This window comes from Hipposideros armiger, unplaced genomic scaffold (genome assembly GCF_001890085.2).
Source record: "Hipposideros armiger isolate ML-2016 unplaced genomic scaffold, ASM189008v1 scaffold_67, whole genome shotgun sequence".
NCBI classification, from domain to species: Eukaryota; Metazoa; Chordata; class Mammalia; order Chiroptera; family Hipposideridae; genus Hipposideros; species Hipposideros armiger.
Window position 1 is genome coordinate 4,258,899 of NW_017731417.1, and position 14,571 is coordinate 4,273,469.

At 47.0% G+C, this 14,571-nt stretch overlaps 1 protein-coding gene across 3 annotated transcripts in view; it reads right to left on the bottom strand.

Annotated features, from left to right (window-relative positions):
- FBLN5 (fibulin 5) overlaps nucleotides 1–14,571 on the bottom strand; it is a 73,861-nt gene that overhangs the window by 24,951 nt on the left and 34,339 nt on the right. For all 3 annotated transcript variants that reach the window (XM_019642283.1, XM_019642284.1, XM_019642282.1), the window contains one exon: nucleotides 631–753. In XM_019642283.1, coding sequence (XP_019497828.1) covers nucleotides 631–753 — 123 coding nt within the window. The remainder of the gene's footprint in view (nucleotides 1–630; nucleotides 754–14,571) is intronic.

Consider the following 14,571-nt stretch of genomic DNA (forward strand, 5'->3'; position numbering starts at 1 on the left):
AACAGCATAGAAATCACACCCTAGAAATAGAAATTGAAATGACAGCTAGAGATTGCTATGAATTCATTCAACTTGGCTAGACCGAAAACTAGAGGGAAAGAAAGGAAAATAACCCTCCAGTAAAAATAAACAGAGAGATCATATAGTACATGCCAACTGCAAGGAACAAAATTCTCAATTGGTGACCACTGACTCCTTAGCAGTCAAAAGAAAGACTAGCTAGTGGGGTGGGCACGGGGGTGAATACAGTGGGGTATTGGGAGATGGTGTTAGCTCAGAATCTACTAGAGACTTGGAATTTTTCTGTCCCTAAGTAAAGTGTTCTGTTAGCAGGAATTCTAACTAGGACAGCATAACCCTCAGCTCTATCATTTCCTGCCTTGGATATAAACTTCCTGAAGACAGGAAGAAGGTGTAGGTAAAACCAAACATGAACCCTTCAAAGATACATTAAAAAATTCTGATAATGATGGTGATAACTGATTTTCAAAGGTGGTGATACATGTAAGCTCAATAGGCTTGTACCTCCCCTAACCCAAAGAAAAACCCACCCAGCGATGCCCACATTTCACAATACCCCAGGCAACCATTAACTTCCCAGAGTCCCTGCGGGCCCCAGAGAGCTCTTACCTAAGCACTGGCCTTCCAGAAGCCAATAGCCGTCGGTGCAGGAACAGGTATATCCTCCTTCGGTGTTGATGCAAATCTGGGTAGGGTTGCATTGGTGGGAATCTGTTGCGCACTCATCCACATCTGTAACACAGACATATGCCAAAGAATGTCACCTACATCTCTGCAGAGCCCTGGAGCCACCAGAGGTGCCAGCTGCTTGCTTGTCTGGCTGGGAGCAGTTGATAGCATCCCTGAGTTATATCCAAGACGATGGAGGCACCTCCCTGATGGGTACCACTAGGAGATACAGGCCTCTTTGGAGGGGGCATAGCTAGCCTGCTCCCCAGAAATCCACAAAGGCAAATGGCCAAGAAGAGAACACACATATGTCCTTAAGCACTTTTCTGCCATCCTATCCCATCATGTTCTCAAAGCATGTCACCTGGATAATACCCATTACTTGATTTAGAAATGCATTTGGTTAAGCCTATGCGTTCATGTGTTAAATAGGGGTCTTTTGTGTACCTAGTGTGTGCACAGAGCTATGATAAACACCTCTGAGAACATAACAGAAGAAAAAGGAAGGTCCCCTGCAAAGACCCAGTTGGGTCACTGCATTGGATCCATGCATGAAAATCTTTAAGCCTGGGGTTCCTGCTCCTTCGCGAAGCTCCACAGAGCCCTCCAGTCTTCCCTGCAACTCCAGAGCTTCTGCAGCTGGTCTCTTGCTGCCCTCTGCTCACCCTGGGTTTTCCTACACTGCGACATGTGTATCGCCGTCTGTCTGGTGGTGTGCCCACGTCAGCCGGGTCTTAATTGAGAGCTTCAAAGCACAAAGCCCAGGCTGTAGTCACGGTCAGATTTCTCAAGACATCTGGTGTACACATTCAGTACTCAAAACTGTTTCAACTGAAACGAATCCTTCTTCGCTTTATCCCCACACTGCACTTTAGGGAGAACATTCAGAATCCTGTACCGGGACCTCCTGACACCACACTCTCACTTTGACCTAAAGCCCCGGTTGGATGTGCCTGGCCCAGCTCCAGTGGCTTTCCTCCCCGTCAGCCCTGCCCTCACCTGTCTGCACCTCCCGCCCCCCTCACCCCTACAGTCAGGGTTTGCTCATACACACTTTCTCTGTGCCTCCCCCAAATGGAACATGGCACAGTCGGAAACAATATTAAAAGCTGCAGTTCAGTGAGCCTGTGTAGTGTGCCTGATACCTCATATATGTTACTGGATTTATTCTCACAATCACCTTGTATGTTGGGCTCATGATCCCTGTCTTACAGATGGGAAACTGTGCTGAAGGAGCTAATTAAGTACCAAGCCAAGAGCTGAGCCCAGGCCTCCCTGCCTGCCTGACTCCAAATCCATTCTGTGCAACAGTGACAGGTCACATCGCCCCGGACCAAGCTAGTTCAGAGGGAGCTGGAGGTCCTGGCAGAGGGGAGGGGGCTGAGCTTCTGCGGCTTTTTCCTGCCCCTCCTGGAAAACCATCTGCCTCTTGACATTGCCTATTGCAGGCTGTGGTAGGGATGGAATAAACCTAGGTGCCCCAAAGTGTAAGCTCCTTGAGGACAAGAGTCTTTTGTAACACATGCCTTTCGGCTACGTGCTTAGGAAGCAAGCACAACTGATTCGATGAAACATTAGGCCAGGCGAGCAATGGTATCTTGGGTTCAAGTGACACCAGCACTATCCTCCACCCACCTGCGACAAGTCAACACCAGTGAAACTGACCAGTTCCCACCCCAAAATAACCAGGTGTCTGGCATTGCGTGGAACCAGCCTCCAAGAGCCTGGTTCCAAGGTGGCGGCAGCCTCTGCTCCACCCCGACACGTTGACAACATACAGCCTCGGTGGCAAAGACCCAGCCTTGTTCTCAGCTGCATGAGCTCCTGCCTCTGCCCTCAGCCTCCCTTCCAACCAGCAGAGCTTCCCAGGGGAACCAGTGAATAATGCTTGGCCAGCAGCCGCGCCTGCTCAAATCCACGTCGAGGCCTAGGATAATAAATAATGCCACTATCGGCCAGCGCATATTTACATTTTTCCGGAGGGGAGTGATGGATGGCAATTGTACCCTGGGAACAGCATCGCCTTAGGAATTTGTGCTTTTTTTCCTGCCTTGAGGGGAATGAAGGGTGAGGGGGACCCAAGGCGAGAGGAGCTGTTAGAGAGCCTTGGCGATAGCACATTCCCAAGGCTGTGTGTTTGTGTAGCTTACGGCGCACACAATGCACCCACAGAGCCCCACAGAGAGAAACCAAACACTGGTGAGTGGACCAGACTGGGTCAGCAGGGCGTGCAGGGCCTAAACGTGCACATGCCTGTGTAAGCACGGGCACACGCGCACAGGCACACACAAAATATTCGAACCTAGAAACGAACGCTTTAAAGTTCGTTTAAAAAAAAGAAAACTCCACCAGTTTTGTTGAGTTACAGAATTAACTCTGTTACACCGCATTCCTGTTGCTGTACCTTAAAAAAACTAAATTTTTAATTTTCACTCACTGATTGGATTGTCAATATTAATGTATTTTGAGAACTCAAGTCCCTGGAGTTTTCTTGGGGGTCGGGGAGGGGGAGGAGATGTGTCCCATCTTTATATCCTCAAAACACACTTGGTATAATGCTGTATCCATAGTGAATGGTCAGTAACTATTTGGTGAATGAATGAATGAGTGAACACATGAACAGCAAACATTAATGCCTTTACAGCCCCAGGCAAGGCTTTCTCAGCCAGCTTGCTGGCAAGACCACACTGGTGTGTGGACAACAGCACTACTGCAAACCATTGTCAGCTATATACCTGGTGGAGCTGAAATGGGCAATGTTCACACTGTGGGTTCCACGTGGGGCTAAAAGACCCATCACACATTCCAGCTCACAGCTGAACTGCTTACATTAAATACATTTGACTTAAATAACAGAAGGAAAAATACATCGAATCACTCCAAGGACATTCTTTGGCAACGCATCTTCTTCTGCATCAGTGGAAAAGTACAAGTTAACGGCAACCTGAGTAAGTGTCATTATCCTCGGACGCAAACCGTGCCTGTTATTTCCTTTCCTTCTTTGTGTGATATTTGGGAAGAATCTCCTAAGAGAAAAGAATGCTGGGTTCATTCAGTCATTTACTCACTCATTCATTCTTCGTGTTCTACTGTGGCTGTGTGCGTGTGTGTGTGTGTCCTCCCAAACCTCCAGGCCATCTGGGAGAACTGGCATCAAGCACAGTCCCTCCATCTGTGTCAGTCCTGCCAGCAACCTTACCTCCCTCCTGGGAGCTGCTGCTGTGGGCAGCTGCCTGGGGACTTGGAGGGTTCCACCACAGCAATGATGGCTTGTCTCTCCCCAGGTCGGGCAACGTCCATCCACTGTCCAGGTAACCAATACCCTGGCAACTGGAGGAAGTCAACTCGCTGACTTCTCCAGAACCTGGCAGCAGATCAAAGCTCAGCAGCATGGGGCCTGCCCAGGAAGAAACTGTCCTCTGCACAGGGCACCACAGCTCTGCTGACCCATGCAGTTTTGTCAGAGCTGTCATCCCTTCTTTCCGACTTCCCTTCAAGGAAAACGTTCACAGTCTGAAACAACTGCTCGCTGAGGAAAGCCATCAAAGCCAGTCAACCTCATCCTTGATGCCCTCCCAGGAGGCCACACGTAGAAGTGGGCTCCCAGGCCTCAGGACAGCAAGCCACAAGTTAGGGACAGTCGTTTAGGATGTCATGCCACTAGCTGTGTCTCATGTCCCAGCCAGACAGAGGGCTTCATGGGGACAGGTGCATGAAGGCAGTGTGAATAAAGAATGTCCTTCAACTTCCCAAAGAGACGCTGGGCCAACAGACGTGCATCTGTGAGATGGCAGCAGGCTTCACTCACTCAAACCTGTGGCCTGCGCCCATGACCCTGGTCCTGTGGACAGCCCTCAACCTCCTTAAGCTCAAGAGCTTTCAGACAGCTACCGCCTTTGCTCAGCGCCTGTTAGAACTTGGACTCAAGCCAGAGGTGGCTCAACAGAACTGCAAAATCCCGTCTTCCTGAGAAGAGCCCCACCGATGTCTACCACCTCAGTTATGACATGCACAACCCTTTCAACCTCTGTGCTACATCTTTTTGGCCCATCTACCATGGAAAGCCAGCAGAAAAATGTCCCCTCGGTGGGGGCTGCTAGTGTCCTGAGTCCAAGGGTCGAATCTGCAGGGTTACCACAGTGACAGAGACTGGCAAAGTTGTGATTGGTTTAAGCATCAGTCCTCTGTGTAGAGTCCGTCACCATATTACCCCTACCCCACACCCCGCACCACCGCAGAGAATTGGTCTCTATATCCTTGTAATTCCCTGTTCCTTAAGTACCTTTCAATTTGACATTTAGCTCTCCATGCCCTAAAATCTAGTCCACTTCTCTTCTTCTATGGCTAATCAAATGTCTAAACTTGACTTTGTTTTGTTTGTTTGTTTGTTTGTTTGTTTTTGTCTCTGAGGACCTTTCATTCTCTCAAGGTCACTACAGTTGGGGTCACAGTTGGACTTGGCTTCCCAGCTTAGCTCTTTAAAGGAACAAGTGAAAACTTAGTGGTGAACATTTGTTTAGTAAATTCCTTCCACGTTTATCCTTTTCCTCTTCACCACCTTTTTATCCTTTGTGCTAGAAAGGAGTGGGATGCAATAAATAAGATGGCACCTTTTACTAGGTCACAGCAAACTCTTAGCAACCCCCCACTTTAAAATCCCAGGTAGGTAGGTACCCTCTATGTGCCCAGAAACTTAAAGTCTGGGAAGAAACTATCTGGCTTTCCAGAAATGCACATCACTTTTTATTGATTTGTTCTTTACAACCATTGTTCTTATTCTTTGTTTCCCACACTAAATAAATTTTTATGAGAGTTTTTAAAAAAAAATAAAAGCATATGCTTCAAGTCCATTTAAGACCTCACAAAGGTACCAGATGGATGAACTGGCCTCAAGTCACCAGCATACACAACCCAACAACCTAGGACAACAAAATGACCAGAATCTTCCAGGCTGACTCCAAGGACAGCATGGGAGGACTGCAGGCCACAAAGCTGCTGGAAGTTTTAGCCAATGAAGCAGGTGTCTGTGATGGAAGCAAGTGGTCTTCCAGGCACCTTGTCTCTGTTGTCAGATGGACTCTCGGGACATCACGGGTACCAATAGGCTTATGCCTATTATATACCCTTCCCTGGGAGTAGATTAGTTCTCAGAAAACAATATACAACTCACTTTTCTGTCCCATGTAAAACTAGGGCTCCCAAGTATAATCTTAGTGTTAACTGATAGGTTATTATTATAAAAATCTCTACAGGTAGGTATAACAGACTTAATGCAAACATAACAGAGTTATGCAAACATAAATATGCATAACTATGTTTGAGTATAAATAATATGCATATGCATGCCAGCTGTTTACTATATTTGAATGTACATATCATATACACACATGAATTTATATTTCATCATTTATTCCTGTAAGGTGAAGGGACACTACTTAAATTGCTTTCATAACACAAATTCTAATTGAAATAAAGTGTCCTTCAAAAACTGTAAAACAAAACAAAAGCAAAACCTAGTGGTTCCCCCATGCCCACAGGGAGAACGTTTCCTAGGCCATTCGCCCACAGGGAGAACATTTCCTAGGCCATTCTCCCAGCACCAAAGCGTAAGAGGAAAAAACCCCAAAGGGCTGAGCCTCCTCAGAAAGGACTAGTGGGGGGAAAAAACAAAGGAGAAGGAGAAGAAGTTTGAGGGCGGCCAGAGCTGGGTGAGAATCCAGACTCCTGCACTTAATAACTGACTATTACTGAGCAAGTTCATTGCTCTCCTGCGTCCACAGGTACTCTGCAAAATTGAGCTGTGGCAGCCTGCCTCATTGGTTGCCACGAGAGTTCATAAATTAAAGTGAGTGTTCATGGGTCCCATCACCACTGCCTGGCACCCAGTAGGTGCCCAGGAAATTTGTTTCCTTCCCCATTGAGGTGCTGTTTCTAGCAGCTGTGAAACATAGGGGCAGCTTGGCTTCTGTCTCCTGCAGGCTCTGTTCTGGGAGTCCCCCAAAAACTCCAAGATGGCAGCACTGGGGCTATAGGGCATGGTTAGGTCAGTGGTTCAATCAGAGCCAGAGCCAGAGACTTCTCCCCCTAGAGCTCCAGACATGTGCCAGGGGATTGCACAAGAGGCACACAGAGGCAGGGGGCATTCCTGCACAGGGTCTCAGTTCCCCGCTCTGCACTTTGGCATCTGTGGGTCCATCTATGAGTCTATCATTGTAGCCGTCCAAAAGCCTAAGATGTATGTCCTACTGACTTCCACAGCCAAATGTGGTCACCCTCTGCATGACCTACAATTCTTCCCTCTTTCTGTGTCTTCTCCAAGCCCAGGGATAGCAAAGGGCTGACTCTCTGAGCCTGTATCTACAACCTCAGCTGAATGCCTCTGAGAACGGCCATCAGCCACGGGAAAACATTCTCCCTGGGTGACACTGGGAGAAACCGTCCCTAAGTATTTGGAGGACTGACTACACCTTTCTAAAGGCCTCCACGTATCCTTTTTTGGACACAGCAGAATCATTTCCTTGGTAGTAAATTTTTACCCAGTGAAACAACATGTTTTCCCAGCCCGATTTTGTTCCTTCCTTGCTCAAGCTAATGGGGCTTGATAAGAAAGAAGAAAATAACAATGGCACATTCCGACGTCTCCAATTGAAGCCAGCTTCGGGCCTGCTGCTGAGCTGGGTCGGTGCCATTTTTCAGCGAGACAAGCCCAGCCAAGGCTGGAAGCTACACAGGGCCTACTTCCCAAACACCTGCTTAATTAAAGATCTCAGCGTTTGAGAACTCGCTTGTTGAATTCCCAGGACATCTGCACTCCATGTGTCTTGTGGGCAATCATTAGGAACCAGATCTTTCTGTGTTTACAGCACTTTCCCCAGTGCTCGATATGAAGCATAGGATACAAAGCTTGCTCACTTTGTACTTCCAGTTAGGCAACAAATATGTGGTCCATTTTCCAAACAACAACAAAACAAATCCTCTCCTCTTAGAAGAAACCAGCTGGGATGCAGGTTCCAACCTCTCCATGAATCCTAGTTTTCTATCCATAAAGTGAGAGCTTAGAGGAGAGTTCGGAATGGCCCCTTCTAGCTCTGACCTTCTGTGGAAACAAACTGTGCAACTAATGGGGATCACATTGCTTGATTCTTGAGTAATGATTTTCATCCACAGTGCTTGGTAAACATCAGCTGACTCTAGTTGCTTTTAAACTGGGCAGTGAATTGGCCAAGCCCATTCAACTTTTGCCAACGTACAAATGGTCACTGTAGTTGCCGTAGGGGTGGTTGGTGAGCAAGAGGGAGATGACACATATATTCCTTCTTGAGCATCATGCATCAAGATGTCCTGAGACTAAGAGGATAAGGCTGGCTTATTGCCAATCCAGACATGGTATTTTTTTAATTTAAAGGTCAGGAGGCTTAGGCCATGATTGTAACTGTAAAACAAGCCAATGAACCATCCCTTTTTAAGGGAGTACTCACCAGCACAGTCTCTACAGGATATAGCCCTTGAATCTTGTCATCTCCCTACAGGCTCCTCCTCCTCCATCCCTGGGAGCCTATTCCTCCCCCACATCCTGGCCTCCATGTTTTCTCACCCTCCTAGTCATGGTCTGTGATTGCTCCCACCCCACATCCTCCCTTCTGATGTTATTTCAGTTAATGGTGTCATCTATTTTTTCCAGTATCCTGGGCTAGAAATCTCAGTCATCCTTAAATCCTCCCCCACTACTCCCTATTCTCATGCAATTCTCCCTCTGAAAACCTTGCAAATTCCCTCCCTTTCTTTACATCCCCCACCACCAAACACACCAAGTCTCGCTGTCTTTCCTCTAAATGAGTGTAAAAATTTTGTTACTAGGCCAACGGCCTCTCATCTCTCCCCCTGAAAGTATAACAAACACAGATTCCAGAACGATCCAAGACACAAAAGAGATCGTGGGGCTTTACTACTCAAAACCATGTGCTCCCTTCTTAGGCAACCCATAGCTTTCTTTTACACCTCGACAACGCAGCGCGTCAAGCCTACTTTTATACTCAAAAACGTGCTAAGCACAGCTTGTTTTAGAGGACTTCACATTGCAGTACATGGTTATTAGCCATGCACGGCTCCATCTCCCTCCACTAAACCATGAGTTTCTTGAAAGCAGGAAACGGGTCTTATTCACATTTGTATCCTAAGCACCTAACACAGTGCCTGGCATGATACAGCACATCGAAGTGAATTATACTGGAAATGCAGGTTACCTTGTTCTTGGAGTTTACTGAAGGCCAGAGGGGAAAGGCAGTTAATCCACATAACATCAGAGGAAACCAGTTTGGCCACCCACCTCCTTTGTGGCCCGTATCTCATCCCAGTGGGATGAAAGATGCCTACAAGGCAGACATTTGCTCACAGTTCTGGCCCAGCAGAGCCTCAGGCCCCAGCTGGTAGTGTCTGGAGGCTTCTTTGCATCCTAGCCTTTGCCCAGGGTGGATGTGAGAGAGTCCTCACCTCCAGCGGCCTTGACACACCATGTGCTTGGCCTGGTGGAGTAAGTTATGTTTCCTCTTTCTTCCCAGGGAGCTGAAGGTTCTGAACAAGAAAGAAGTTTATTCGCCACGATCACAGAAGGGGAGAACATCAGAAGAGGGAAAAGAGACACCTTCTGCCTGACCTGAAAATGGGGATCCCCAGGACCTCTTAGGGCACAACCAGGAAATCCAATCCATTCTCCAGGCTTGGGACAAAACGCACCGCCTGCTGCCGGCTGTGAGAATACCCAGGTGTGCAAACTTACCACAAGGAATCAATCAGCCCATCGTCGGTGACACACGTTTCCTGGCAGTCACTCTTGGAGCGCGATAATGAAATCTGCACATGTTCTCTTCCCACCCCTGCGGTCAGAAGGCCCTGCCACCACTTCTGACTCCATTGCTAACTAACCAGGATCACCTGGTGCATGTCATTGACCTTCTGTATCTGCCTCCTATGGGGCTACCTTCACCTGTCCTCCTAGGGCTTGTAGGCTAGTGGGGAAGACAGATGTTGACCACAACAAGTGTGTAGAGGACTCTGCAGAGGGCTAGAGACACATAACTGACAGTGTCCCAAATCTGGGAGGTGAGGGCAGGTCTTGACACTGGGCAGTGACATAGGGAAGAGTTCCTTCACATACACCCATTCCTGGAACCGGAAGCCTCCCAGGAAAAGGGAGAGAAGTGACAGATGGCTCTTTCAACATAACAAGTTACAAGAAATAAGTCAGCAGGTAAAGAACAATACAGTATTTCATCCTTAGACCTACCCACTGTGCTGGACTCCTCTCCACCCTCACTCCTCCATGCTGGTACAGCCCAAAGCTCCCCACTCCCCATTGCTAGCAGATGACCCAGCATATCAGAGAATAACTGTTGACACTATACCCCAAGAGATGCAACCTCAGGAGATGGCAAGAAAAGGTGAAAAGCAGGTGGGGACCACAGAGATGGGAAGAGAATGCCAGAGTGACAAAGGGTCCTGGGAATACCATCTCCTGGCTAAGGGGTGGGGGGTGCACATGTCCTGAGGGTCTGGAGGCCTGAGCCCCACCCCAAATGGCACAGGGCTGAAAGAGCCACGTCCTGCTGCCTACCACACTTTGGACTTGGTAAGAGCTGGATTGTATCACTTGAACCTAAAATAAATATTTGAACTGATTAAACACTTTTCAGGATTGTGTGTTTACCTAGCTGATGGAATAGGGGCTGCCCTTTTCCATCCACACCTCTGTGGTCATTAGCAGACTCCTGGATTGCTTTAGTGTGGAAGGCAGAGAGGCGAAGGGCCAACCAACTAACTGACCTGCCAGGCCACTCCAATCCCCCCTTTCCCCCACCATGTAGGGCCCAGTGGCCAAGTCCTAGTGCCAATAACACATCTATTCAGGATTCAGTTATGCTGCACACGTTCACCATGCCATGAGCCAATACTGCTCTAGGTACTAGGGACTCCAAGACAAATGACACAGAAGCCATGTATGTTTACAGTCTAGTAGGGAACAGATAAGGGACCAGATAATCCCAATTCAGTAGGGTAAATGCCATGCTGGAGAAGACAGTGGGGACAGTTCCCAACTAAAGACTGCTTTTCAGCTTCCCTTACAGTGAAATGTATCCATGTGACTAAATTCTAGGGGTGTGGGGAGGAGATGTAAGTAAAAGTAATGTGTAACAACTTCTGGGTCATGCTTTAAAAAGAACAAGTGTGTAGTCACGTTGCACTTCTCTCCTTCCACTGGCTGGGATGCAGATGTGATGGGGAGAGCGGGGGCAGCCATCTTGGATCCAGAGGCAAAAGCCACACATTGAGTTTGGCCAAACCACCCTACCAACCATCTGTCTCTGGACTATATGATGAGAGAGAAAATGCTCTCTTATCTAAACCAGTGTGTTGAAGATCTCTGTTCCAGCAGCTTAGCTTGTACCCTCATACAAATGAATAGGAGTTAGCCAGAAGAAGTAGGTGGAGAAAATCATGTGCAAAGGCATAGAAGGCACAGTCAGAGAGCCAGGAGCTGTTAACGCAAGCAGACATGTGTGAGTGAGCGCATGGGAAAGGAAGCCCACTTGTCAAAGGGTCATGTGCCAAGCTGAGGAGGCTGGAAGAGGAAGAGATGGAGAATGGGGTGCAGAAAGAACTGGAAGGAGAGTGGGAATGGACGAAGAGACAATGAGGAGGGTACAGAGAAAGGATAAGGCATAGTCACCCTCTCCCACATGTGGCAACACTTGTATTGGTTCTCAGTTCTAGGAATTGTTTTCCCCAGTGAGACCCACCCCCCATAGAAGTCCTAACCCTTTGCAGTTCAGAACAGTTTGACTTTCATATTTTTAAAAAGCCACAATAAAGTGAGCCCCCCAAAATGTAGTCCCTAAATGTAAACAGTTTGGGTCAAGAGTCTGTTCATACAAGTCTGCTGAACTGGGTTCCTAATAAATGCCTTTTTGATGGGTATTAATAACTGTAGTGGAGGAAATTCTAATAAAAAAAACGATAGAAACAAATGGTCCAATGGGCCTCCCCAGAGACCACCACAGTCTCTGTGCTCCTCTGCTGCAGGGCTCCTAGTTGTCATCCACAGTAGCTGCTCTACCTTGGCACCCCCCCATTCTCTCTCTCTTTAAGTTATTGCAATGAGGCTTCCATCCCTGTCATTTTATTGCAGCCTCTCTCGTCAAGGACACCAGTGACCTGCACAATGTCAAATCCAATGGTTCAGTCTTCATCCTTTCCTACTTCTCAGCAGCACTTGGCACAGTCAACCTCCTCCTTCTTCTTTAAAGACTTTCTTCATTAGGCTCCCATGATCCCACCCTCTGTCATGTCCATCAATGGATGAATAAACAAAACGTGAGACATACGAGGTAGGACAATTAAGTTCACGAACTCATACTAGAAAGAGTGCTACACACCTCATTGCTGAATATCACTATGGTCATTTTCAAAGTACTCCCCTTGGGAAGCTATGCACCAAAGCCAGTGACTAGTCCACTCTTCAAAGCAATTTTGGAACTCTTTTTCTGGAATGGCCATCAGGGCTGTCATCATATTACCCTTGATGTCCTGAGTGTCATCAAAATGTCTTCCTTTCAATATTTCCTTTATCTTCGGGTAAACAGAGCAGTCATTGGGGGCCAAATCAGGTGAGTAGGGAGGGTGTTCCAATACAGTTATTTGTTTACTGGCTAAAAACTCCCTCACAGACAGTGCCATGTGAGCCAGTGCATTGTCATGATGCTAGAGCCACAAATTGTTGGCAAAAAGTTCAGATCGTCTAACTTTTTCACGCAGCCTTTTCAGCACTTCTAAGTAGTAAATTTGGTTAACTGTCCAGTTGGTACAAATTCATAATGAATAATCCTTCTGATAGCAAAAAAGGTTAGCAACATCATTGCAACAAGTTCGCAAACTTATTAGTCAGACCTCGTATGTCACATACATATACAATGGAATACTATTTTGCTTTAAAAAGGAAGGGAATTCTGACACATGCGACAACATGAACAAATCTTGAGGACATCATGCTAAGTGAAATAAGCCAGCCACAAAAAGAAAAATTGTGTATGATTTCTCTTATATGAAGTATCTAAAATAGTCAAACTCATAGAAAAAGCAAGTAGAACGGTGGTTGCCAGAGGCTGGAAGGAGAGGGGAGTGGGCAGTTAGTGCTTAATGGGTATAGAGTTTCAGTTTTGCAAGAAGTAAAAGCTCTGGAGGTTGGTTGCACAACAATGTAAATGTACTTAACACCGCTGAACTGCACACTTAAAAATGATGAAGATGATAAATTTCATGTTACGTGTTTTTACCACAATAAAAGTTAATATCTATAAATCATATTTCTTCATTGAATTCCATTCTAAATATTATGAATTGTTGCTACCCAGAGACATAATCAGCCTGTGATCTGAAACCAAATCCCAGTGAAGAAACATACAGCAGAGTCCTGCACTCCTGCAGAGCGTAACTCTGCCCAACCAGCCCACACTGCTCTGAAGCCCCCTTTCTCCACAAAGGAACTAAGGAGAGAATCAGGGAGAAAAAAGATGAAGGCGTAGAGGGCTGAGGAGGGAAGGAGGAAGGCAGAAACAAGGAGCTGGGCATTTTGTGCTTCTACGAACCCGTTTCAACGACCACACAGATTGGTGGGAACACAGGCTTTGGAGTCAGACCTGTTTCAAATCCTGCCACCCGCATTGTTTTGGCTATGTGATTTTAAACAAGTTTTGTTGTTGTTTACGTTTCGTTTTAGCCACTAAAAGCCTGGCTTTCCTCATTTGTGAAACGAGTTAGCGATCGCCCATAACTCACGGGGTGTTGTGAAGATCTGCGTAAATAAAGCCTTTAAATCATGCCCGACACAGACATGGCCGTTAGTCAAGATGGACTGTTACAGCTTCATGTCAAGAAGCGGGAGGAAGAAGATGAGGAAGAGAGAGAGGGAAAGATGGGAAAGTCACCCCCTAAAAGAAGAGAAAATAGAAGGGGTTGAAGGCCAGGTTCTCATCCAGAACCTGTCACTCGCTCAATGGTGGCTTCAGGCGAGTCTTTCTCGTCTGAAAATCAAGGTCTGAGGCCTCTTCTATCTGGAAAGGTGGATGAGTCTGAATCTTTCGTGCTCCAGCTGAGTTCCCTACCCTCCTCATTCTCTATCTACACCTCTTACCTAGGCAGGGCTAAGGAGGCCCTCTGGAGGACAGAAGAGGAAAAGATGCAGACATGGCTGGGAGATGCCTACGATTTGCCTCTACATGCAAAATGAGGATATGACCTTGTAGACCAGACTATTCCAAAGAAAGGAGAAAACGTCAGGTAAGAGGGTGGCCTCCATGAGAAGGGCTTCTTACCTGATGCAACTTTAAAAAGTATTGGGGAGCACAATTTAGTTATCCTTTAAGTCTGGTCAGCCTCGTGTCAAGTGCCTATTACAATATGTAAACATTGTTAGAATGTATGACCACCGCTACAGTATTGAACAGTGTTATACTATATGAATGCTGTTATAACATACAAACATTGCTGCCTCTCCTGAGAGTTACTCTAAAATAAGAAGGTTCTAATATTTCCCTCAGGACCTCTTTCAAGACCTCTTTAGTAGGCATCTTCAAAAGGCACTTCTCGGGGGCTTACTAAAAGACAGAGAAGCTAATGAATCCCTCTTTTCTCTGTCATATGCCCAAGTGGTGTTGATGCAAAAAGGAGAAAATGGGGCCGGCCGAGTGGCGCGCTGGTTAAGAGCTGGCTTGGGACGCCAGAGGGCCCCGGATCGGATCCCACATATGAGGGCCAGTGACACTGCCCTCCACAGCTAAGACGCTGAACAACAGCTCAACCTGGAGCTGGGCTGCTGTGAGTCGCTGGCGA